Consider the following 23,806-nt stretch of genomic DNA (forward strand, 5'->3'; position numbering starts at 1 on the left):
TTAATACTAACATTTTTGAAGAGCTCTTGGAAAAAAAAAAAACAGCAAATTTACTTGAGTATTTTTTTCTGTATTAAATTGCATTAGACACATAAACGTTTATATTTCAAAATTATTTAGTAAGCTTGTCTAAATTTTTATTTGTATATTTATTATTATTATTATTATTTTTTTTGTATATAAACTTATTATCAGTATAACATTTTATTTAAATGTATACAAGCTTTAGATATGTTGAGAAATTAGCATTTTTACGACTACAATAAAAAAAATATAATTAATTATTTATAATTGCATTTTTAGATATTATAAACTTATTATTACATAAGCTCAGGTATTCTGATTTTTTTTTTAATTCTAAAAATAAATTACGAATTTAATAAATTTAAATAAAAAAATAATATAATAAAATTTAATAAAAAATGTAATAATAGAATACATAACCGTTTTTTAAATGAATATTATAAATCGAATGATTCATAGTAATTATTCTTAGAACATTTTATGAAAATTTGATAGAATATATACTGGCTTTATTAAAAACTCTCTTCTAAGGCAAATATATGAATATGTTATTGTCTTCATAAAATTAAAAAAACACTTAACACAATTTCTCCTTTTCATACAGCAAAACCTATTCAAATTTAGTTTGTTTAGTTTTCTAGCTGTTGCTTAAACGCAGTTTTACTCTAAACAATGTAAGATTTAGTCGACATATCGTTTATAAGTATGCCAAAATATTTTGCAACTGCCGTTTCAATATAGTTTTCCATCATATTTGACAAGTACGCACAACAACTGCTGCTGCTGCTTCTGCTGCCGCATAGAAATTTATGAAAAACGTAAAATTGTATGTCAAATTTTTGTCCACAGATCGCTGACTTTCAAAATGTCTTGAGGGCTAAGGTGGTGGGCGGTGGGCGGTGTGTGATGGGCGTGCATCAAGTCTCACATGCTCGTGCACATTCCAAATTACGTATTGCCATGTAAAGCAAAAGTTTTTCATAACTTTTCATAAGTTACGCTTATTTATACGAGACCACAATTTTGTACTTTGCATTTTCTTTATTTCCAACATCTCTGCACTCTGCTGAAAACGGTTCGCTCCTTTGCGTGCACATCATCATCATCCTTTCTTTGCAGTTATATTTTCTCTCATATTTTTTTCTATTTTTCTTTGGCGTCTTCTTTTATTTTATTTTGCTGGCAAGGAAATTGAAACTTTGCTACTATTTTGCATAATTTTCTTATGGCAGCGCAAAAAGGAGACAGCAATCCTTAAGCAGAGGCATTCATATGCCACAGTCGGAGCCACAGCCAGAGCCACAGTCAGTGCCACTGCCACGGAATGCATACGTACAATTGAAGCTGAGGCAGACGAGAAGAATGTCGACGCCTTGCCAAAAGGAAATGTCGCTGTGGCTGTGCGGCAAAGCCAACTAAATTTAGTATTTACTTACCACATCCTTTACAGCTCCGAGTCGGAGCTTGGTTGGGCTTGGCTTGGCTTTGCTTGGCTTGACTAGGCTCGATGGCTGCCGGCATTTCCATATTCACAATATGGCAAGCGGAAAATGGCATGTGGCATGTGGCAAGCAGCAAGTGGCAAGCGCATCCATCAGTTTATTTAGTCACCTTGGCAACCTTTGTCAACCTGGATAGAAAACGAAAACATTTCCTTCTTATTGACAATTGAGAATTGACAACTGACATCTGACAGCAGCCGAGGTTCATTCACCTTGCCAAGCTGCAGCGAGTCTTTTTGGCTCTCGGCCTCCTTTAATCACATTAGCAGCTGCTTCTGGCGCCCGTTTTAAGTAGCCTGGTCATTTGGCTAGCGGTTAGCTAGTAAAATATTTGCAGCCCTTGTGGCTTGTGCAGCAAATGCATTGGCTGAGCGCCTGCCAAAAATGCACTCACGGATATGAGTAAGTGCTTACAGAAACGTAGACAAATGCCCTGGCAGCAGCAAAGTCTCAAAAAAAAGGAGAAGATGGACATGAATTAATTACAAGCTCTCAAGGCACAAACACATACATTCATATGTATGTATACATGTATGGCATGTATTTAGAAAATCTGCTTACAAATCAGCGCTCATAAGTCAATATGCCAAATGCCAGAAATGTTGCAAATGCCCGACGGTCGCCAGTCGGCGATAAAGTATTTATAGAGTTCTCCATCTGGCTGAGTGCGGGACCGCCCCCCGCCCATTGCCCCTTGCCTATTGCCCGTCGAGTGATGTGCTCTGGAATTAATTGAAAGGCTTTTGCCTCGGCTTCGAGTGATAAATTAATGTGTCGATTGTGTGTCGAGGATTAAAAGTAACTTCGTTATGTATGTGATTTTTATATGGTTGCTATTGTTGTTGTTGTTGTTGGCCCGTCCACGGCTTAAGTGCTGGGCCCTTTCACTGTTCATTGTTTTGTTCGAGGCATGTCGGATTATGCACATGTTTACAAGGTTTTAGTTATTTATGATATTTTTTTGGAATTGATTTTTTTATTGTGTACTTCTGCCCCATTTCGCATGTTGTTTGCTTTGGCAGGTTTATAAGTTATGCAGTTTGCTGAATTATTAATAAATAAATTGTTGTTTTCCTTCTTGTGGCAGCGCCGACAACTGTGATGCCCACGCGCCGTCCGAAATACATAAATTGCTACTAAGCTGTGTTGAGAAAACTATTTCATTGATTTACTTAGCAAAAGTCGCAAGAAATTTTTAAGAAATTGTTTCATTTATTATATAGTATTTATATTATTATATAGTATTATATAGTATAAATTAAAATATTTTTAGCATAAATTTAGAGAGGAAATTATATATTTATATAAACGTTTTTTGAAAGTATTAGCTAGCAAATTAAAAATGAAAAAATATAGCGAATAAATAAAATTAAATTAAATTGAATACATATCTGCCAAAAATACTATTATTATTTAAATAAAAAAATTTGTAAAATAATATATTTAATATATAAAAAAATAATAAAACAATAAAAAAATAATAATAATAAACAATAAAAATATAGTATTTTAAAATATAATTACATAAAAAAAGTATTTTCTTTATTTTAATATACTAATAAATATTTATATTCTAATATATTAGTTTTTATATAAAAATAAACTATATTTATATACGATCTGTAATCTCAATTATTAAAATATAGAAAACACATCTATGCATATCGATTAAATATTAACTACTAAAATATAAGAGATATATAATTTTGTTATATTTTTAATTGGCATAATTATTTATTATTATACTTAAATATTTGCGAGCATTTTTACTTAAAAGTTTTTTAAAGTTTCAGTCAACTGACTTTTTGAAGAATTTTTAATTACCCAAGCATTAAATTTGACTTTGATGTCATCTTCAAAAATGCTTTTTTATTTTTTATTTTTATTTACTCTATCGTGGCAGACATCTTTTTGGTATGCACATGCTGGAGGGCCGACTAATCACATTTTTCAAGTGCCAGGCCGATAACATTTTTACTATGTTGTGTTTGGATGGGACAAATTAAATAATTGGCATGACAATGAACATGACAATGCAGTGGACATACCTACGCACACATAGTTGGAGGTGTGGCACCACGGCAACGACAAAGCTGAATTGAATGTGCACAGGCAGAAGCAGCAGCAGCAGCAGCAGCAGCAGCAGCAGGCATTAGTTTGTACGTACAACTCTCGATAGAGAGCTCAAAGCTGGGCCGTTTGCTTGAACAGCAACCGACAACAATTTCATTAGAGCTAAAGCCCCATGTCCTGCCGGAGCAGGAGACCGAGGGACAGAGCGACCGAACGGCCGAACGACCGAGAGACCCAGAGACCGGGGCCCAGTCATTGTCATTGTCATCGACGTGGTTTTTGTCATCGAGCGAGAGAGAGTGAGAGAGAGAGGGGGAGAGGGAGAGAGGCATTACAAACAAAACTACTTAAGTTACCACGATTGCATGTTATCGTAAATTAATTGTCCGACATTTTGTTTTACTAACAGCATTCCAAAGAGCTGCGTTGATGCTGACAAATATGTTCCGTGTTTATATGGCTAGGCGTGTGTACATATGTATGTGTATGTATGTATGCATGTATATGTGTGGTATCAGTGCGACATTCGAGGAGCTTTACTCTGACGTCTTCCCACTTGTGCTTTCGCCTCCATTCCGCTTGAAGCCAAACTCCCTTACCGTCCATGTGGTTCGCCTAGTAACATAGCCTGAGGGTTTCAAGTGTGCATGTTAATACCTGCAATTGTCTCTTATCTAAGCTAAACGTTTGAAGAGATTTGTAAATTAGTTTTACCATTTCTATCTGGTGGGTTTCTGGCTTCAGGCTAGAGCAGGCTCTTCTAGTGCTTTCGAATGCCTCTGAAGATCATTTCATGTGTAGTTTAAGTTTGAAAATATGTCATATGTCTAGCACAAATCACATTTATTTGGGAATAATATTGATTTGTTAATCTATATAAATATTTGTTATATATTTAATTTGCAAATTTATAATTAATTGAATTTGTGGTGAAATTGCTGTGTGAACTGGAGAAAACTAATTACAGATGTGTGGGAAATACGTAGTTAGATGCATGTGATAACTGGCAAATGCATTTGAATGCTTTCTTAATTGACCAGAAATATTCCAAGGGTTTCCCATGCAATATTGAGTCGAACTTGTTTCGGTACTAATTGACGGGCGTGTCAAGTCAAACTAATTAAAATTTTATGCTAAAGCAGCGCCGCAAAGTATGCATTACATTTTTCCGCTGTCTGTGTTTGTGTGTGTGTGTGTGTGTGCGAGAGAGCCTAGGCTGAGGGGCCTCTCGCGCCACGTTTAATGCATAATTACACACACAATTTTCATTAAATAAACGTGCAACGCGCCAAATGTTTGTCGGCAGCTGGCAGCTCACGTTGCAGCCGCAGCTTGAGTCCGTACCCCAGAGCTTCCCTTGTAACATGCTACCTGTGCATCTGTGCATCTCCGCTGCAGCGCCGCATTCCGGCGCCGTTAAGTGCGTTTGATTTGCCGCTCGAGTTAGTTTGCACATGCCGCACTTGTTTATAAGTTCTCTAATTAATTTTTAAGTGCCACTGCTAACTGCCTGGAGAACAAGCACAAGCCAGCAGCAATATGCCCATCTGTATGTGTTAGTTAGTGCTCACATGTGTGTGTGTGTGTGTGCGTGTGTTTATGTGTGTGTGCTTTGTTTTGTTTTGTTTGAGAAACACTCTCGAAGTTCCAAGGTTCCATGGCAGTCAGCTGTGGCTAAATGCTAAAAAATTATGTACATGTGATTTGCTAGCCATAATGAAATTAGACGCCCTTGTTATACCCCGTATAAAGTGAAATGGGGTATGTCATACTGTTGAGTCAGTAAGTTGAGAAATTGATTGAGCATGAATTGAAGGCGATTTAGTCGTGTATTCTCTATTTAACAATTATTTTAGCTGAAGTTCAGTTTCAATTTTTGCTCTGTATAATAAATAAATAAAAAATAATTTAGTTAACTCTCTTTAATAAATACTCTTCAAATACATCAAAAATTTCTTTTAAAAATGATTTTGCATGGGGTAATCATTAAGAATTTCAATTACAGGGTATTTTTTAGTTGTTCGCCTTTACCTATGCTCCCTCTTACTTATTGTTCTTGCAGTTGTTGTTGATGCTTTGCGGCTGTGGCTGCACTGAGCGGTTGAGTTGAGTGGGTGAGCTCGACCTACGTACCAAGCTCAAGATTTGCATTGTGCGTGTGTGAGTGTGTGTGTGTGGGTAGATGTGCGTCTGTGGTTGGGTTCTGTTCGCATAATGGTCTGCTGCATAATGTGTGCGGACTTTAATGGAAATTTATTAACACGAACTGCTCAAATTACTTACCCAATGCTATTTATTAGTTTGCCTGTATGTAAATAATCTCTATATTTACGCACGGCAGTTAGAAACCAACACGAATTGCATAAACATTGTTTAGTTTATGTTTGCACTGCACTGAAACTACATTACGAATCGGTATTAATTGTCTAATTAAAATGCTTACAAAACGATCATAATGAGACTCTGAGTAAGCCTCTTTCTTGAACTTTACACATTATTGTTTACTCTAGTGTGTAAACCCTTGAGAGACATAAAGCAGATTTGAATATATAACATATATGTGGTTAGCATTTATATTTTATATATATTTAAATTGTAGTTATGTATATTTTATGTATAGATATATGCGCTTGTAGGGGCACAGAGATAGAACAACCTGCAAATCTCTTCTGCTACTGCGAATTAAAATTTCATATTATATTTTCTAGCATTACGCGATTAACAAGTCAATGTTAAATGAGAACCCACAGAAAAAATTAATAACAGTTTGACAAACTGAGAGAGGATGAAAGAGAACGAGAGAAGATGAAATAGAGATATATAAATATAAAGATATAATAGAAAGAAATATCTATATGTATATAGAAAAAAAGGGGCAGAGAAAGACACAGATAGCGAGAGGACTGAGTAAATGAGGTCGAGACAGACAAAAGTAGAAATCTGAAATAGAGAAAACTAAAAATAAATGAAACGAACAGAAAAAGAGAGCACCGCAAGAAAGAACGGAAGCAAGACGAAAAGAGATATGAAAAGTGTAATATAAAAACCGTAAGAGAAAAAGGGAAACAAATTAAAAGAGCTAGGGATATATGCATCGAATCATATGCATAAGTAGAGCACTATCAAAATATTAATTACTACTCCATAGTTGACCAACGTAATATTTTATAATTAATATTTTACCCCTTCGATGTATTTAATACATATGCTAACTTGAGTTTGCCTTTTACCATTTTCGCATTGTTCTGTTATCAAATCTCTTACCACTAATTTACACAATGTTCAAGCTGAGCTCGACATATTGCTTAATCAATTGTCAATCGAAATTAAATAATAAATTAAACAAAAAGGCAATGATCGTTAACTGTGCAGCTGCCCTGACAAGTAGAAAAACAACCATGTCATGTCATCTTTACCTGATGTCCCGATACACATACTGATGTATGCACACACATACACACATACACATGTAGTTGCTTATCAGGACATTTGTGCGGGCCAATGTAGTTCTGTTGTTGCTGTTGTTGTTGCTGTTGTTGTGTAGCGCCCTTGGCACGCTGTGCACTGTTGTTTTTGTTATTAAGAACTAATCTACTTGTAAAATCTTAATTAAAGTTATTATAAACATGTATGTATGTATGTATGTGGGGCATGAATCGAGGCAGGAGCTGAAGTATTCGTAATAGCAACAGTCATGCCACTGATGTCTGACATGCACACACACACAGGGAGAGATACACACTCACACATATGGGCTTATACTCTGTTATATTTGTTGTACATTTGTCTGTTTGTCTCGATGTTGGTTTGTTTGTTCGCCTTCACATCTTTTTTTTTCTTTTTCGCTTGCCTTGTACGCCCTTGGCTCTACTTTCTCGACGTTAAATTGCGCAGCTGTTTGCACTTCACTTTATGTACGACTGTGTGTGTGTGTGTGTGTGTGTATTATATACCCCTATTCGTGCCACCTGCCACCGCCCCCATATTGCGGCGGCAGCTGAGAAAAAAGACGGCATGTGGGTGGCCAAGTGGCAGCAGAAGTATTTGCGCTTTATTATGACAACTGACATTAGTTTGTTTGATATTTGTGTTGGCTGCCTGGCTGGAGTCGCATGCGTGTCCCACTTCCACACAGTTTGATAAGATTTAATTGAGTTGACATTGGTGTGTGTGAGTGTGTGTAGCCGTCGCAGCTGAAAGTGGGTGGCTCATACTAAGCAGCGCCTGCAGCCATTTGTGGGAAAAGTCAAGTGTGCAGTTGCTCTTTGCGTTAGTTGTATACGTTTGTTTATCTCCGTCTGCTCATCCGTCAGTCTTTCTGTCTGTCTTCTGTCTCTCTCCCTCTCTGTTTGTCAGTCACACGTTCAGTTTGCAGTGAATTGTTGCGCCTTTTGATGTTGTTAACCTTTGCTGGGGTTAAGTTAAATGCCTGTTAATGCGACTTAATCAACCCAAAACGCACAACTAATCAGCTGCAGAGTTTCCACTCAGCATCATCCTACGCCGTTTTGTCAGCAACTGGAGAAACGGAATCTGTCGCTTTGCATGCGAATTGAAAAAGTTTGGTGCGCAAATTTTTAATGAAATAAATTAAAAAGCTGTCAGCTGACTGTAAGTTTATATTAGAACTGATAAAAAAAAGCAGCAGCAGCAGCAGCAGCAGCAGCTCAAAAGCAGCACCAGAAGCTGCTTCCAGAAATATGCTTAAGTGTTGAGTTACGCTAAATGGATTTTCAACTTGAGCGCGACTTTAACTAACAAAAAAAAAAAAAAAAAAAAAAAAAAAAGAGAAAAAGAGTCAACTACTGCCAACTAAACTGTCATGAAAGCTCAGGAAAAAAATAAATAAAAAAATTCAAATAAGAAAACTGGAGACGCCATGAAATTCGATTAGCAACATGCCATTAAAACGAATGGGAGGGGTCCGCACTCATTCAAGCTACAGTTAAGCATTTTAAAATTTATAAGATGCCCAAAAGTTTGTCCGTAAGTTTTGTTGAATTAATTAGACAAAGCCTGAGCCACCAGCTGAAACATAACAGACTGGCTAACAATAAGTGATTTATGGACTTTAGTTCTCTGGGGCGCCAGGGCGTGGGCAATTCAATGATTTATCTTACTTTTATAGTTGCCTTTCGTTTTTAATTTGTTACTAAAATATGCGAACTAGATCGAAGATAATGCTGACCATATTTGCTGTCGGCTCATTTAAAAGTCTAACGATTATTGCCTTTTAAAATATGCAAAAACTTGTAATTGTTTATTGTTTAAAAGTGTTTAAATAATTTCAATTTAAAATGCGGAGAAAATATAAATCTGTTATTATATATTTTAGTTTTATAATTATTAAAAAAATAAAATAAAAATTATAAAGTAAAATCCAAAATTTTAAAATGTAATATAACTTTAATGTATTTGTATATTTTTTAGTTACATCATTTTCTTTTATATATAACTAAAACTATTGAAATTAAATTTTAGATCTTTTATATATTTAAAATTATTATTATTATTATTTTTATTTTTATTTTTTTTTATAAAGTACAAATGATTAGAAATATTTTTAAACAGTTGCTGAAAGACATTTTTAATATTTTTGACCTTTTTTTTTTAATATTTTTTAATTTATAATTACTATAAACTATTAGTGCAATTTGTAGCAATAAGATCGAATTAATTAAAGTTAAACATTTGGAGGCAATTTGATAAGAATATAATTGTTATTGATATATGTACGTAGAAATATTATGTATTAAATTCCAATTGTTATGCACTCACATTCCAAAAGATGTTATTAACAGTTAATATATCAAATATATTTTCTATTTTATACTATTTACACAGTTTTTAGTATTAGTTGCAGACGCCGTTAAATGTCTTTTTTATTTCAGCTAACAAATTGTTTTTATTGTGGTTAATATCGTCTTGGCCATTTGGCCATGTAATGTAGATATTTACTGCTTGTACATTTTGCTAATTTGAGCATTGGACACGCAAATACAGGAATAAAATTGAAAAGCCAAAGCAGCTTAACAAGAAAGGAAATACACACACACACACACACACACACACACACACACACACACACACAAATTGCCAGACTGTGTCTCAGGGCAATAAAACCGCAAAAGTGAATAGTTGGATGTACGACCATGTAGAATAGTTTATGTGCGTATAGATACATATATGTATATATTTGTGGATGTGTGTGTATTTCTATAACCATATAAACTTAGCTACAACAAGCGAGTTACACGATAATAAAACATATTTTAGAGCGAGCAACAAAAAACGCTCACAAACGACAGTTGGCAAGGCAACGGCAAGGGCAGGGGGATGGCAGAAAGGGATGAGCTGTAGGCAAGGAGAGCCGAGAGAGCTGGGCGAACACTTGAGAGCGCTTTTACAATGGCAATACACACAGAGCTACAGCAGGCAGACGCACAGCAGAGATGTATGTATGTAAGCAAAGTGAACTACTTATGGCAGCCAAGCTAAAGTGCAGGAAAAACTATGGCTAACACACACAGACACAGATAAATAACCTAGTGTATGGGTGGAGTATGTGTGTGTGTGTGTGCATATAAAACATTTATTTGTTTTTGTCGGAAACACTTGGTGCGTATGATAATAAATACTTAATCCTCAACAAAAGAATATTAAAAACAACAATAAATGGAAATGCTAAAGAGCATAAAGAAATGCATGAAAACAAATGCTTGCACCGAACTGGACAGAGCCGGGCTGGAGCTGGGGCTGGGGCGGGGGGTGGTGCTGGCTTGGGCTGGGCTTAGTGTGGCAGGTGTGCTATGTGTAGCAGAACACGAGACGCTTTTGAAATGTAAAATGAACTTGCTTTTTACGCTACTCAAACATGCATGCATATATACATAAAATTATTGTACATAAAAGTGAACAGAATGCCAGGAGTCAAATGTGCGGTGGCTGCTGCTTGTTGTTCTGTGCTCTAGCTCTAGCTGGCAACTTTATCAAAAGCAAATAAAACTTGGCGAGCAAATGTTAACGAACCACAATAAGCCAAAGCCACAAAACAGTTTTCGTCATCTTCCAAAAGAAAAGTCATTAAAACCGAGAGCAAGACTGTCGTATTATCCGTGGCTCTACAATTATTACAATAATAATCATACGCACAGTTGCACACACAGTGCGGGAAATTGAGAGAGGGATAGAGAACTAGACTGAGTTGACGACATTCAGCCGCAGCCCGAAATTGCAAAAAAGAAGAACAAAATCTATTACAGATAACAGTTAGCTGCGTGTATATTTGTTGTAGTTTAGTTTTATAATTACCATTTTGTAGGGCTTCTATTTACACATTGTCGGAGCTTTGAGATTTTATGAGTTTTGCGTTTTTCGTTTCAACAAATATTAACATTTTGCTGGAACGATAAGCGAAAACTTTCCATGCAGTGCGTGTGCGTTCTGCTGCGTTTTTGGCTATGAATTTGAATTGGAAGCGCACACTCACACACATAAACACACGTATACGCTCACACTCACACACACACACGCGCAGATTCTCTCGTTCGCCAGCGGCGCATTATTATAGAAATGTTTCCAAAAAAGTTTGCATTGCTATCAAGGGGCCATCTAAAGCGTGGCATCAACATAGACCTCGACTTCATGCAGACCCCTTCCCCGCCACACCACCAGCACCACCACCACCCCCTCTGCAACAGACCCTGACCAGGCGGCGCTGTTGTCGTCTGTCTGTATGCTGAAAAGTTGCCCGTGTTAAACTTTAATTACAAATAGTCGAGCTGCCGCTCTCTGCCTTCCCGTTGCCAGACAACAACAGCGCGACTCTCTGAAACTTTGCTTTGGCTTAATGCGTATTTACATATGTAGTCAGCAGTCAGATAATAACATATTAGAAAGCACTCACAATGGCTTATCGTGGTTATCCCTCTACTTGTACTTCATGCGAGCTAAAGCCGCTAGCTGCGTTTTTCATTGTCCAGAAATGAAGAGAAGCCGCGCAGTGGCTCTGGTTGAATTTACCCAGAGTTGTTTCAGAGTAAAGCGTTAAGCCATCAACAGCTCTTAATACTGAAAGCTAATAAATGATTTTGATGTTTAATTAATAAATTAGATTTCTATTTAGCCAATTCTTTTTCTTTAAGCTTGAGCTTGACATCATAATTTGATGGTAGGGAATAATATCTTTTAAATTAACTTAGTTTACCCAAAACTGACAGCTAGTTGTTACGCATTTGATTTTATAATACATTTTTGTGAAAAAATAGTGGATAGTTTTTTTATTTTTATTTATTTTTTTTTTTTTAATTAAACTTGTTTATTTTATGGTTAATAATAAGTTTGGTCAGAATAGAATTACACTCAAATAATTGTGCATAAAACTGGGACTTCAGCTTGTTAATATGTATGTTATAGCTAATATTGGTATATTATTGATCGGGATGCCGACTTGAGTCGATTTACCTTTGTCTGTCCATCCAAGCATTCATCTGATTGTCCATTATTATAAATACAATTTTCTATTTTCTTTTTATAACTCTCAAATTAAAAACGCATAAATAATCAATCTTGATTAGAGCAAGGCCGTAGAGATGAACTATTCGTGTGAGGAATTTTTGACGAACATTTTTAGAGAGCGACACAATTTCCAAACATACACAAAAATCACTTTGTTTCATTTGACTCAAATCAACGGTCGGGAAGAAACCAGGGAAAAAAGAAAGCTGCTGTCCGATCGTAAATGAGTTCTTGGAAGAAGCTCTCTTATTTTTTTCTTATTTCCAGACATCAAGAAAGAGTCAATAGATATTGGTGAGCTAAGCTTCTTATGCAAAGAGAATTATTGGACATCAGCTCAACACAGAACTCAAGGTATCTCCTAGTCAATCAGTTCAAATTAGAGCATTATTCAGACACTTAACAATGCAAAAAGTCGTACAAAATCCATTGAAACGAAGCGCTTACATTTTTCGATGAATTTTTGTGAGAATTTTTGTAATGCCGGTGTCGGAAATTGGCTCCATAAGAGTCATATCATATTAGATATTAGGCATGAGAATTTTTATGGCATGTTGATATTGATATAGTAACAGTTCTCATATCAGAGTGAAACCCTCTATCAGCAGCTGCGCAGATGCATATGTCGCTATAAAAGTTATCGAATTATTATTACAAGAATAAGTGATGCCTGGCACTGATAAAAGTCAACAAAATATATTGCAGCTGCTGACAAATGAATGTTGTGCACACACAAATATACATACTTTAGAGGCTTACTATAAGCACTTGTAATTGTCTGTTTGTATTCTCACAATTGGCTGTCTGATTGCATATATGCGTGTATGTAGTTTTGTGCGCCACAATAACATATTGAATTTAATTATTTACTATTTATTGCTCATTAATAAAACAAATTTGCATGGCAACAGCAGACAAGGCTGGCTATCGGCTGCAGCAGATGTCCGTCTCCGATGTTGTTGTTGTTGTTGTTGTTGCTGTAATGGTAGTGACTGGAAATTGACTCGCTTGACACAAAGCATTATATGACGTATACGCAGTGATATGCAGGCGATGCGATCCGATGAGACGCGACGAGATGCGATGCGGCGCGCTGTTGCAACTGAGGTCAGGGCAGTCAGCGAAAGAGCCGGCGGTTCAATGTATTGGAAAATTGCGAGAAAAAAAAAAACAGAAAAAATAAATAAATTTGTCACACACACAAACACACAAATACATTATGGCTACACTTTGTAGCCGATTGTTATTGTTGGTTTTGCTGTCATTTCTCTTGTTGGCTGTTGGTCTTTGTTTGCGCCCGAGGGCGACAAAATAATTTTACATTGCTGACACATTTTATGTTTATTAAATCAGCAAACCAGACTGCCCAGCACTGGACAGGACACTCAGGGCCCAAAAGTGAGCCCCAATTTGTGCATGCTTCATTTGATTAAACATTTATGCTCAACGTCTGCCACTGTTGTTGTTCTCCGGCTGATGGGTGTGCATGTGTGTGTGTGTGTGATTCTGTGTGTGTTGTGTGTACGTATAAAATCATTCCATATGATTTACTCACCAGTTCATTGGTCAACTCAGAGGCGCTGATCCGTCTCAACTGACTGAGCTGAGCTGAACAAGTGCAGCCCAGCCCAGCCCAGCCCAGCTCAGACTCCTGTGTAGTAAGCAAATCTGGTGACCCGAAAATTAATTGATTGGAAAATAATGTAACATGCATTTATTGATTCATGTTGAAGGCGTCTTTGGGCACATGTGACCAGGCTGCGGGTCAACACGACTTGTATCGCAGGGCAACACACAATTGTTTCCCAACCATCCCCTCCCCCATCCCCGTGCCCCTCTATTGCTGCCTTTGAGGTCAGTAAAAGGTTGTGGCAGCTACTGCTTTCAATTTGGTTTCCGGTCAGTCCACTTTAATATTTATCTACTTACAGCACAAATACATACATGTATGTGTATGTATGTATATATATTTGGCTTTTTGTTCATCAAGATCAGGCTTGCGTGTGTGTGTGTGTGTATGTATTTTATGCAAAATCCATATTCAATTTACCAGCTGAACATCTGTGCAAATATCAAATATTGACTACAAATACTTGCTGGCTTGCCAGCCCGAAGTCCATTCCGCACTTGATATGCTCGAGTGCTGTTGCTTTTACATTAAATTGCAATTATGTGTATGTGATTTTATTTGCGCACACACACACATACACGCAGAAACATGCCAACATGGTTTTCATATAGTATAAAAATGATTTAAATTTTCTGTGTGTTGCATTAAAATCGCTGACTTCCACAGTGTTTGCCATGACAGCCATTTATGAACTTGTTTCACTTGCTTGGGTGTTCAAGTGGCTAGCATCGAGTGAGCTTCATTGAAGCACCTAAAATATAAAAAAAGTGCAATTTATTTCATATATTTGGCAAAGCTCTCTTCCATTTACACATTGACATAAAAGTGTTGCCTACATTTGTGCGCAAATAGGAATATTTTGTGCAACGGCTTATTATGCTGTCGACTGCTAAGCTACTACTGTAATCGGGTCTGTTAACAATAACAGCTTAACTTTTAGCCGAACAGAAAAGCTTTCTGTTAGCAATAAGCTATCGTGCTCTTTTGTTTGACTCTGTACAAAAAAAATTCTCTTAAATGTGATTCGCATATTTTATTCAACTGTTAAAAAATGCGTTTGAATAAATTTTTTAAAAATTTAATTTAGTAATATGTATATTTATATTGAAAATATAAAAGGGGAAAAATATGTGATATAATTAAAAAATATACATATATAATTTTTGAATTATATAATAATTTATTTTATTATATATAATATTTACATTATTCATATAAGAATATATTATAAATTAGTTGAAATGTAACATATTTATTTTTTTTATATAATTATTTAATAATTATTTACTTACATATTTTTATAAAAATTAAAGAAAATGTATAAAATATATAAATTACTTTAAAATAATAATTATCAGTTTATATTTTATTTATTTTTTTTTTATAATTTATTTGTGAACTTTTTGACAAATATTTATTTTAATATATCATTGAAGGAAATTTATTAACTTTAATTATTTATTGTGTTCCTATAAAATTTAAGAATAACTTTTCATCTGTGTTTTACTTTATTTATGCTATTTCTTTTTAATTTTCTCTTCTCACTTTTTCGATATTAATTACTTAATTATACTCTATTCATTTTAACCTTTAATATCAAGAAGTAATGAATTGTTTTCCACTCTATTATCTATGAATAGCCTTCTTAATTATCTATACCCTATATACTATATACTCACATGTGCATGTGAATCGTTGAGAACACTTGGATGATTGTCGGCAAGTAATTCAATATTTATTGTTTCGCAAAATCCTACGCATGCCCACACAATACGTAGAAACATTTAACCATCAAGAACTTGCCCAGACTATTGCAAGTATTTTTTTCTCTCTCCCCCTTCCCCTCATCTTTTCTTTTTTTTTTTTTTTTTTGGGACTTCAGCTCATAACTCAGAATGTATTTAGTAGCCAATCAAGCAGAATGACAAGCACAAGTTCAACTAGAGCAACAAAAGCTGAGCGAAGACATTCCATGCGCAATTTTTGGACAATAACAAAAATAATTCGAGGTTATCCATAAATGAAAATTGATAAACCTGGACACACGTGTCCAGTGCCAGCCTGCCAGCTCCTGCATCATGTAGCTTATGTGGATTTATGTGCATATATGTATGCGTACGTGTGTGTGTGTGTGTATGTGTGTGATTCTGTTTATGTTCTCAGCTGCTATGTGTATTGTTTTTCCATGGTCATATTTGTGTTATTTAAGTAAAACTCTGAATTCATTCGGACAGATTAATGCTTGATGTATGTGTGTATTGAATGTGGTATGTCATCTATTAGGTATGCCTCAAATTATGCAACATCATGTTTATTTGGCTCTCGTAATGGTGTGAGGATTGTGGAATTGAGTGGGGATGCTCCTCCCATGCCTAACCCAAATACAAATTATAATTTTGTATTATGCCATGCTTAATAACTTTGTGCTTTTTTCTCTGTTGTCGTTGCTGTTGTCGTTGTTGTTTAGTTCTTCGCTCAAGGAACCCTCGAGCTGGCACGATTGCTTATAATTAAATTAACTTGCTAATAGTATACAGGGCTGGTCCTCAGACTGTCGCCCCTTAATTGAAACCTTGCCGCCCAAAAGAGTTGAAAGGTTGGTTGTGCCCTCCACCCATCCCCGTTGTCCAGCCGCGCAGGGCTTTGGCAAATATTTTTGATGGGCGGAGGGAGGTGGGGCGAATAACATAGCACAAAAAAAGGTCACCAATAAAGTAATTAGGCGCTCAGTGTCCGAGAAAATTGCTACATCAAAGGACATGCCGTCAGCTCCCAAAAATCTACATTGGCTGTCTATTGTGCTCGGCTTGGGGCACAGTTCTGTTACCTTTTGTGCGTAGCTCCCTCTCTCTCACACTCCCTATCTGTCTCTCCCTCGCCGACTACCAGCAATATAAGATTCAATTATTGCAAATAGGCCAGAAAGTGTGCGGTGGGGCCAATGAAGGGCTCCCAAAAATCTGGACAAAGATGTAGATAACTAAATTGCCATCCAAGTGACACACTCAGACAATTTAAAGTCCAAAAGGTTGCAAATTGAGTGATTCGTTCAGGATAATGAATAAACAGTCGAGTTCTTGGGTTGGCTGTCACTGCAGAGTGAAGTTTATTTAATGGTGGCATGATGAAATACAGTCAAGTTGTTGTAGATATCATAAATGGATACATTTCAGCTCTGAATAGAATATAGAGGTTATGGATGGATGCTGTAATATTTATATATATATATATTGATTTTTTATTTTATTTTATTTTTTTTCTCTATATAATTAAGATACATATTCTCTACTCAGCTGTGTTACAATTTTACATAAGAAATTTATTATAAATATATATTTATTTATTTTTAATAATTTTTTTTTTATTTATTTATTTTTTTTTTTTTTTGTTTTTTTACATTTTTTTTTTGTTAAAGGCCTGCCAGCAGTTTACTTTAAACGTTTGACATAAAGAAGTCCATCGTTTGACTGCTTCCGACTGGGACCTGCGCTTAAACTTTGGACTGCCGTTTGGCCAAAACGGCGACCGCTGCGATCCCTGGCCGATAAAAGGAAGACAGAATGACAGAGATTTTATGTCGATGTTTGTGTAAAAGAGTGTCATAAAAAACCCAACTAAAGATGGGCAAAAAACAATATGCTTGCCACCAAGAACTACGTAAGTCACGTTTGTAGCGTCACATTGGCGACAGTTTTGTGGGGAAGCTCCACGAACTAGCCCCCATATGCCATAGCGAGGTGTCGGAAGGCCTCAAAGATGGCAACGAGCAACACCCGAGAGCCGGGTAAATACACATACATACATGTCAAGTATGCGGCAACTGTCATAAATTCAAGTCGAAATTCGGGTCTGGACTGAGCAGATAAAATATGTACATATATAGACGAATATGTATATATGTATATATGTACATGTGTATGTATGTTGTTTTATCGAAGACTGACTAGCTAAAAAAAATGGCTTTTTAAAAAATTACATTAAATTTGTGCGCTTCAGTGGGCAGGAATTTATTTTGTTGCACGCTCCTTGGACGAGGACAATGCCGCTGTCGCCCAAGTGGCGGACAAACAACAAGTACAACAACACCATAAACAGCACCAAATGGCACTTCAAGTGCCAGACAATCAATAGCGACAGAAGCAGAGTCAGAGGCAGAGGCAGAAGCAGGCACAACAAATTGCTAGCTGTCCCATGCAATTGTCTTTGAGCGGGCCTGTCTCTCTCCTTCTCTTCCGTTCTTCCGCTCCCTTAATCCTCTCTCTCTCTCTTAATCTTTGTCTATGACTTAAGCGTGAGAGCTTGTGTTGATTCTGTTTGTGACAGGCATATATCATGGCAAAATGATATCGCGCAACACATAATTATAAAACTAATTAGCTAAGAGATGGCAAACAAATGACGTCGCAGAGCGCAACTCAAGTAGTTGGCACTTCAATATAAAGCAGCTCAGTTCATGTGGGAAGCAGTGCGCTCTTCTTGGCGATTCTCAGCTCAAAAGAGCTACATGATTGAGCGAGAGCTACATGATGAGATGACTTTGTGATTTTTTGTGATTATTTTCGGCAGTAAATATAAATCTAAATAAATTTCTCTAGTGCTTAAGTATTTATTTCTCTCAAGATTTGTAAACCTATTTATATTTGCCCGGCCAGCTAGCTGACTATATTCATATTTCCTGCACAAATCTAAGGTATTTATAAAGTTCTTGTTGAAAATTCTTATTTGATTCGATTGTCTTACTACAGTTTCCATTTTTTGGGAATTTTCCCTCTCAAAGTGCACTTGTTACCATTTGCTTCCTTGGCGTAAGAGCAAATTTTATTTTTTTTGTATATTGTTTTTTTTTTTTTTTTCTTCCTGTCGCTGACATCTAAGCGCCTCAATCGCATAGGCAACGTGTCAATGACATTGTCTCTCATTTCGGACTCTGTTTGCCATCATCATCGACGAGAGTTACACAAAAAGATCAAAGATAAATTTCCAATTTTTCTGTCACGCCTCATCAAACGCACCAAATACAGTGGCACAAGGCAGGGCTCGTCTTCTAACCTTCCCATCTCCCATAGCTGGCCTCCCCACTCCTCGAGCGTAGCGTCAAAAAAGCAACTTGAACTGAACTCATATGAAAAGCTTTTGCTATTATACCACGCTCATTGTGGGGATTGTTGTTTGTTGTATCGTTGCTATTATTGTTGACTTTATTGTTATTGTAACGCCGCGCAGACGAGACTTTAACAATTTTTATATATTTTGTTCGTTGCTCGCTTTCATTTTTGGTTGATTTTTTATTTTAGCTATAGATTGACAGCTTTTGTTGGCCAGTGCCAAACACTTCAGCGCGCGGCCCAGCACAATGCGCTTGGCAAATGAACGTTCCCCGTGCGCTGCAAGAGGATCCGAGTAACCCGAAAATGAACTGAACTCCACTATGCCAGCAGGAGTACTCAATGGCAGCAGTATCAGCAGCAGCAGCAGCAGCCAAGTACAACAACAACAACAAGAACTTCGTTATTGTACATGGCCAGCATGGGGCTGACGTCAGCGCCATGTAATGCAATTAAGTTAAATTTTCGCTGTTCAACAGAAAAAAATGATGACTTCCTCAGTATTTACTTTGAAGTATTCTGCTTGCCCAGTAAAAGCCATATATAAATGTATGTGTGTATTGTATATGTGTGATGCTTTGATTTTTAATGATTGCTAACAAATCTGCTTATAAAGGAAATACCAAATGCGCTAGGAAAAAAATGATAAAACAAAAGTTCTTAGTATTTTTCTCAATTCTTCCAATCATTAGCAAACATATTCAATACTAACTGTTAATGAATACAGGTTAACAACATGATTTATATTTAATTCAATTATTTTTCTTATTTCGACATGCTATGGTTTATTTTGGGAGAGAGAAGCATGATTATAAGATACTTAGAAATTTTTTTATTTTTGCTTTTTGTTTGTCAAGAATGTTTTCTTAATTTATTGAATTATTTTTTATCGTTTTTTTCATAATAACAATTATTATTATTTTATTGATTTTTATTTAAATTTAAAACAATGCACACATTGGATGAAAAGTACAAAACGTAAATAAATTATTTAAAGTATAAAATACAATATTTGAAAAAGTATATATATTTTGAACAATAAAATAAAGTTTATTATTATTATTTTATTGATTTTTTTAATTTAAAACAATACACACATTGGATGAAATGTACAAGACGTAAATAAAATATTTAATGCATAATATAATAATAATATTTAATATTTTGAGTAAAATTTTGTTATCTAATAAAATCGAATTAGTAACGAAAAAAATTTTAGGTACACTCACACTTTTTATTTTGTGTATTTAAGAATATTAATAAAGCCTACATACATAAAAGATAACTTTAATATGGGCAAAAACCTTCTCATTTGTCAGTCATTAAAGCTGTCCAAGCGGCATCGACAGATAGACTACAATTTATGTCTTTTGCAGAGAACTCAAATTACTCGCATTATCTACGCACTTCGCCACGCATCGCACAAATCTATATGTCAACTAAATGTCCTCCAGCTCCAGATGCGCAACAACAACAAAAACAACAGCAACAACAAAAAAAAAAAATGCTGGGTTTATTGACCCAGAGCGTCGCTCGGCAAATTGCATGAGGAGCGTGAATCAAGTTGGTAGCATATGGAAAAGTCGAGTCGAGTCGTCTGATAAGAGCATTTCGTGCCCTATTCCTATTCCAATTCCAATTCCTATTCCTATTCCTATTAATATATATATGAATGCATACAGCAAGCAGTCGCACTAGTATATATATGGGCTAGACGGTTGCTTAGCTGGATATTAGACTGTCGACTAAGTTGGGCCGCGCCCCCGTCTCAAATTGTCCAAAGAGATTTATTAGTTGGGCGTTAATCCCCTGCGGCCTAATACATCATTTCAATTTGTTGCAAGTCGTGTTTATTTGCTGAAGTTTTCGTGTGGGATTGGGTGAGCAGAAGCCACCGCTTTGTGTGGGGCAGCAAGGAAGTATATCTCCCTAGAAGAGAAAGAGAGAGAGAGAGAGAGAGAGAGAGAGAGAGAGAGAGAGAGAGAGAGAGGGAGAGATTGCTGGCCATCGGCTAAAACTATTTCACTTATTTACTTTCATAACTTGCAAATTGTCAACTTATTGTTGGCTCGCCATGAAACGCAGACAACAAAAAATTTCTTTCTTTGGGTTAGTGCAAAAAGTTTTATGCTCCGACAGTTTCTTGGGTAAGTGGCTTATCATGGCTGGAGCTGTGGGCGTGCCAGGGGCGTGGCACTTCAGCTATAGCTCTGCTTACCCCCGTCCAGCTGACGTCCCTCGTATATGCGCTAGTGAGGTGCGTATATATAATTTAATTAGCTTAAAAGTCAGTCTCTCGGACTCTCTGGGACTGGGAATTGCGGAGTGCGTGTTCGTGATTTATATATTGAGAAGAAGATTGCCCCATAACTGTATTGGCCGAGTGAGTTATCACGCAGTGAAGAAAAAAGCCAACTGCCTCTGCGGGCAAAGGGTCCAGTCAAGGCCGAGACTTGCGTAAATAACTTGTTAGACTCAAAGAGAAGCCATGGAAGGGGCGCCTATAGCAAGACAAACTACAAGAGAGTTAAGATATGGTGAGTCAATTTAATTGATAAATCAAAGAGTATTTAAGTTAAGTGAATACTTTGAGTCTTCATCCCAAGAACTGATTATGATTATGTTAAATTCATTTTGCTAATCAGCTTAAAGTAAAACTCGATTGCAAGTCATCGTTCAATAAGTGCGTGGCTTGAGTCCCATATTAATGCCAGTTGTCGAGCGCAAGATCAGATTCATGATCGGCTGCACAGGCTCGCCCAGTGGCAGTAGCTCGAAGTGTCTCAGCATTTTGCTAACGGTGCTCTTCATCTCGAGCATGGCAAACTTTTGGCCAATGCAGTTGCGCGGACCCGCCGAGAAGGGCGCGTATGCAAAGACATCGATGTTGCCGTTGTTCTCGGTGCTAAAGCGATCCGGATTGAATTTTTCGGGCTCGGGGAAAAAGTCTGGATCGCGCTGTGCGTTGTAGATGATCAGGATGATGTTTGTGCCGGCTGCGAAACGCTTTCCATCTATAAAAGAATAAACACGAGTTTAGCACGCGAATTTTCTTTCGGATGCTCCACTTACTCAACGTCACATCCTCTGTCAAATGGCGGCCAATCATGGGCACTGGTGGGTACAAGCGCAGCGACTCCTTAATGACGCACTCCAGATACTTGAGCTCGCCCAGATCCCGCATGGTCGTCGGCTTGGCCTTGTCGGTGCCGATGACGTCGACGATCTCCTGGAAGGCGCGCGCCTGCACCTCGGGATGTCTGGCCAGCAGGTACAGAGTGTAGGAGATGGCACTGGTCGTCGTGTCGTGACCCTCAAACATGAATGTGTCCACCTCCTCGCGAATGTCCTGGTTGCTCAGTGGCTGGCCATCGGCCGTCGACTGCAGCAGGACATCCAGTAGCGCCATGCGCCGTTTGCTGCCCACGTCCTCGTCGTCGGCACTTTGAGTGGTCTCCTCGAGAGTCTTTTGCAGGGTAGCGCGACGCTCTGCAATCACCTTGTCAGTAAAGTCATGCATGGCCTTGATATTGCGGTTCAGCTTGCGGAAGAGCAGCGGGTAGAATATGCGCATGGTTTCATCGAACCGCTGCAGCGGACTCACAAAGCGCTCGGCCATGATGCTGGACACACTGAGGAAAGAAAAGTGGCTCTTGAGTGACTTGTAGAGGGAAATCAGTGCTGGCGGCACTCACGTCTTCACGGCCTGCACATAGGGAAAGTCGGGCTCGCGTTGCGCATTGATCTTCACGCCCATCGATGTTTCGGCTATGATGTCGAGGGCCGCGAGGCAGGCGACGGGGAACATGTTGATCACAGTCCTGCCATCGGCTCGATCGTACAGTTTCTCGGCCATAATGGCGCTCTGCTGATCGAAGACCTCGACAAACTGCTCGAGAATCTTGAAGTGGAACGTGGGCGTGATGATCTTGCGGCGTCTGAACCACTTCTTGCCGGTGCTCAGCAGCAAGCCATTTCCCAGCCAGTATTGCAGCAGATTGTACAAACTGTTCTTGGTTATTGTCTGCTGGCTGCTCAAAATGGCCTCCATCATTCGCACATCGGCCGTGATGAAGCCATACTCGTGCAGCAGGGTCAATTTGACGTTTTTACCATATTTTGCAATCAGACGCGATACCAAGTCCAGCATGGCTGCAATATAGTTCAAATATCAGCCCCCTCTATAGATAAGAAAACGTCTATATTTAGTGAGCTGCTTACTCTTGGCGGACTCGCCCATCATTAAGACTGGTGCATTGCCCAGCACCGGCAGCTCTACGGGGCCCTTGATGCCAGCCTCATCTATCATTCGCTTCTGCCGTCGCGTATTCAAGTAGTTCCAGAACCCGAGAGCCGTTAGCAGCAGCACAACAATTTCCAAGAACATGACGCAGGTTTAGGCAGCAAAAATTTAATAATTAATACAAAATTCAAAACAATCTTTTAAAAGCCGAGCCAGCTGTTCGCTGCTATGGCTAATGCTTGACTGCCCCAGCGCACCAAGCTGTCGAGTATTTTTGTACTTCGATGTGCCAAGTGCTTGATTAGATAAGCCAACTGTGCCGCTTATCGGCGAGTGTTAAGCTTTCCGATTGGATGCGAATTGCTAATCAGACATTATTGAGCTAATGTCACAAAATTTGCTAAAAACATGAGTAAAAACTATTAGCTTTAGGATTGCAAGTACATTTGTCCCTGTGATTAGCGCAAGACTCGCAGATGCCGAGACATCGTAAACAAAGCTACAATTTAATTTTAGTTTGCATACAAATATATTTTATTTATGTATATTTAAGAAAAATTAATTTACTTAAATTTATTTGTTTACTCAATATACATACATAAATCAAATATATTTTTATATATTTTTTTTAAATTTATATATATTATATTTAAAAAAAAATTAATTTACTTAAATTTATATGTTTACTCAAATTATTAAATATATCTCAAAA

The 23,806-nt window shown here is 37.2% G+C and overlaps 1 protein-coding gene and 2 long non-coding RNA genes across 3 annotated transcripts; all 3 read right to left on the minus strand.

Annotated features, from left to right (window-relative positions):
* Positions 1-610: 610 nt before the first annotated feature.
* LOC149268607 (uncharacterized) lies at positions 611-1,970 on the minus strand. The gene is made up of 2 exons (XR_016270294.1): positions 1,739-1,970; positions 611-1,654 (listed from the first exon to the last, which is right to left on the minus strand). It is a non-coding gene; the product is annotated as an uncharacterized LOC149268607 (long non-coding RNA).
* A 1,286-nt stretch (positions 1,971-3,256) lies between these two features.
* Positions 3,257-4,534, minus strand: LOC149268608 (uncharacterized). Its single transcript, XR_016270316.1, has 3 exons — positions 4,314-4,534; positions 3,575-4,227; positions 3,257-3,503 (listed from the first exon to the last, which is right to left on the minus strand). It is a non-coding gene; the product is annotated as an uncharacterized LOC149268608 (long non-coding RNA).
* A 16,844-nt stretch (positions 4,535-21,378) lies between these two features.
* Cyp4d14 (Cytochrome P450 4d14) lies at positions 21,379-23,359 on the minus strand. The gene is made up of 4 exons (XM_018013352.2): positions 23,073-23,359; positions 22,547-23,003; positions 21,924-22,483; positions 21,379-21,865 (listed from the first exon to the last, which is right to left on the minus strand). Exons 1-4 carry the CDS (start codon positions 23,236-23,238, stop codon positions 21,528-21,530), a joined length of 1,521 nt encoding a protein of 506 aa, XP_017868841.1. The 5' UTR covers positions 23,239-23,359; the 3' UTR covers positions 21,379-21,527.
* Between the last annotated feature and the right edge of the window lie 447 nt (positions 23,360-23,806).

Source organism: Drosophila arizonae, chromosome 5 (assembly GCF_054131065.1).
Source record: "Drosophila arizonae isolate 15081-1271.41 chromosome 5, UAZ_ARI_1.0, whole genome shotgun sequence".
In the NCBI taxonomy this organism is placed as follows: domain Eukaryota; kingdom Metazoa; phylum Arthropoda; class Insecta; order Diptera; family Drosophilidae; genus Drosophila; species Drosophila arizonae.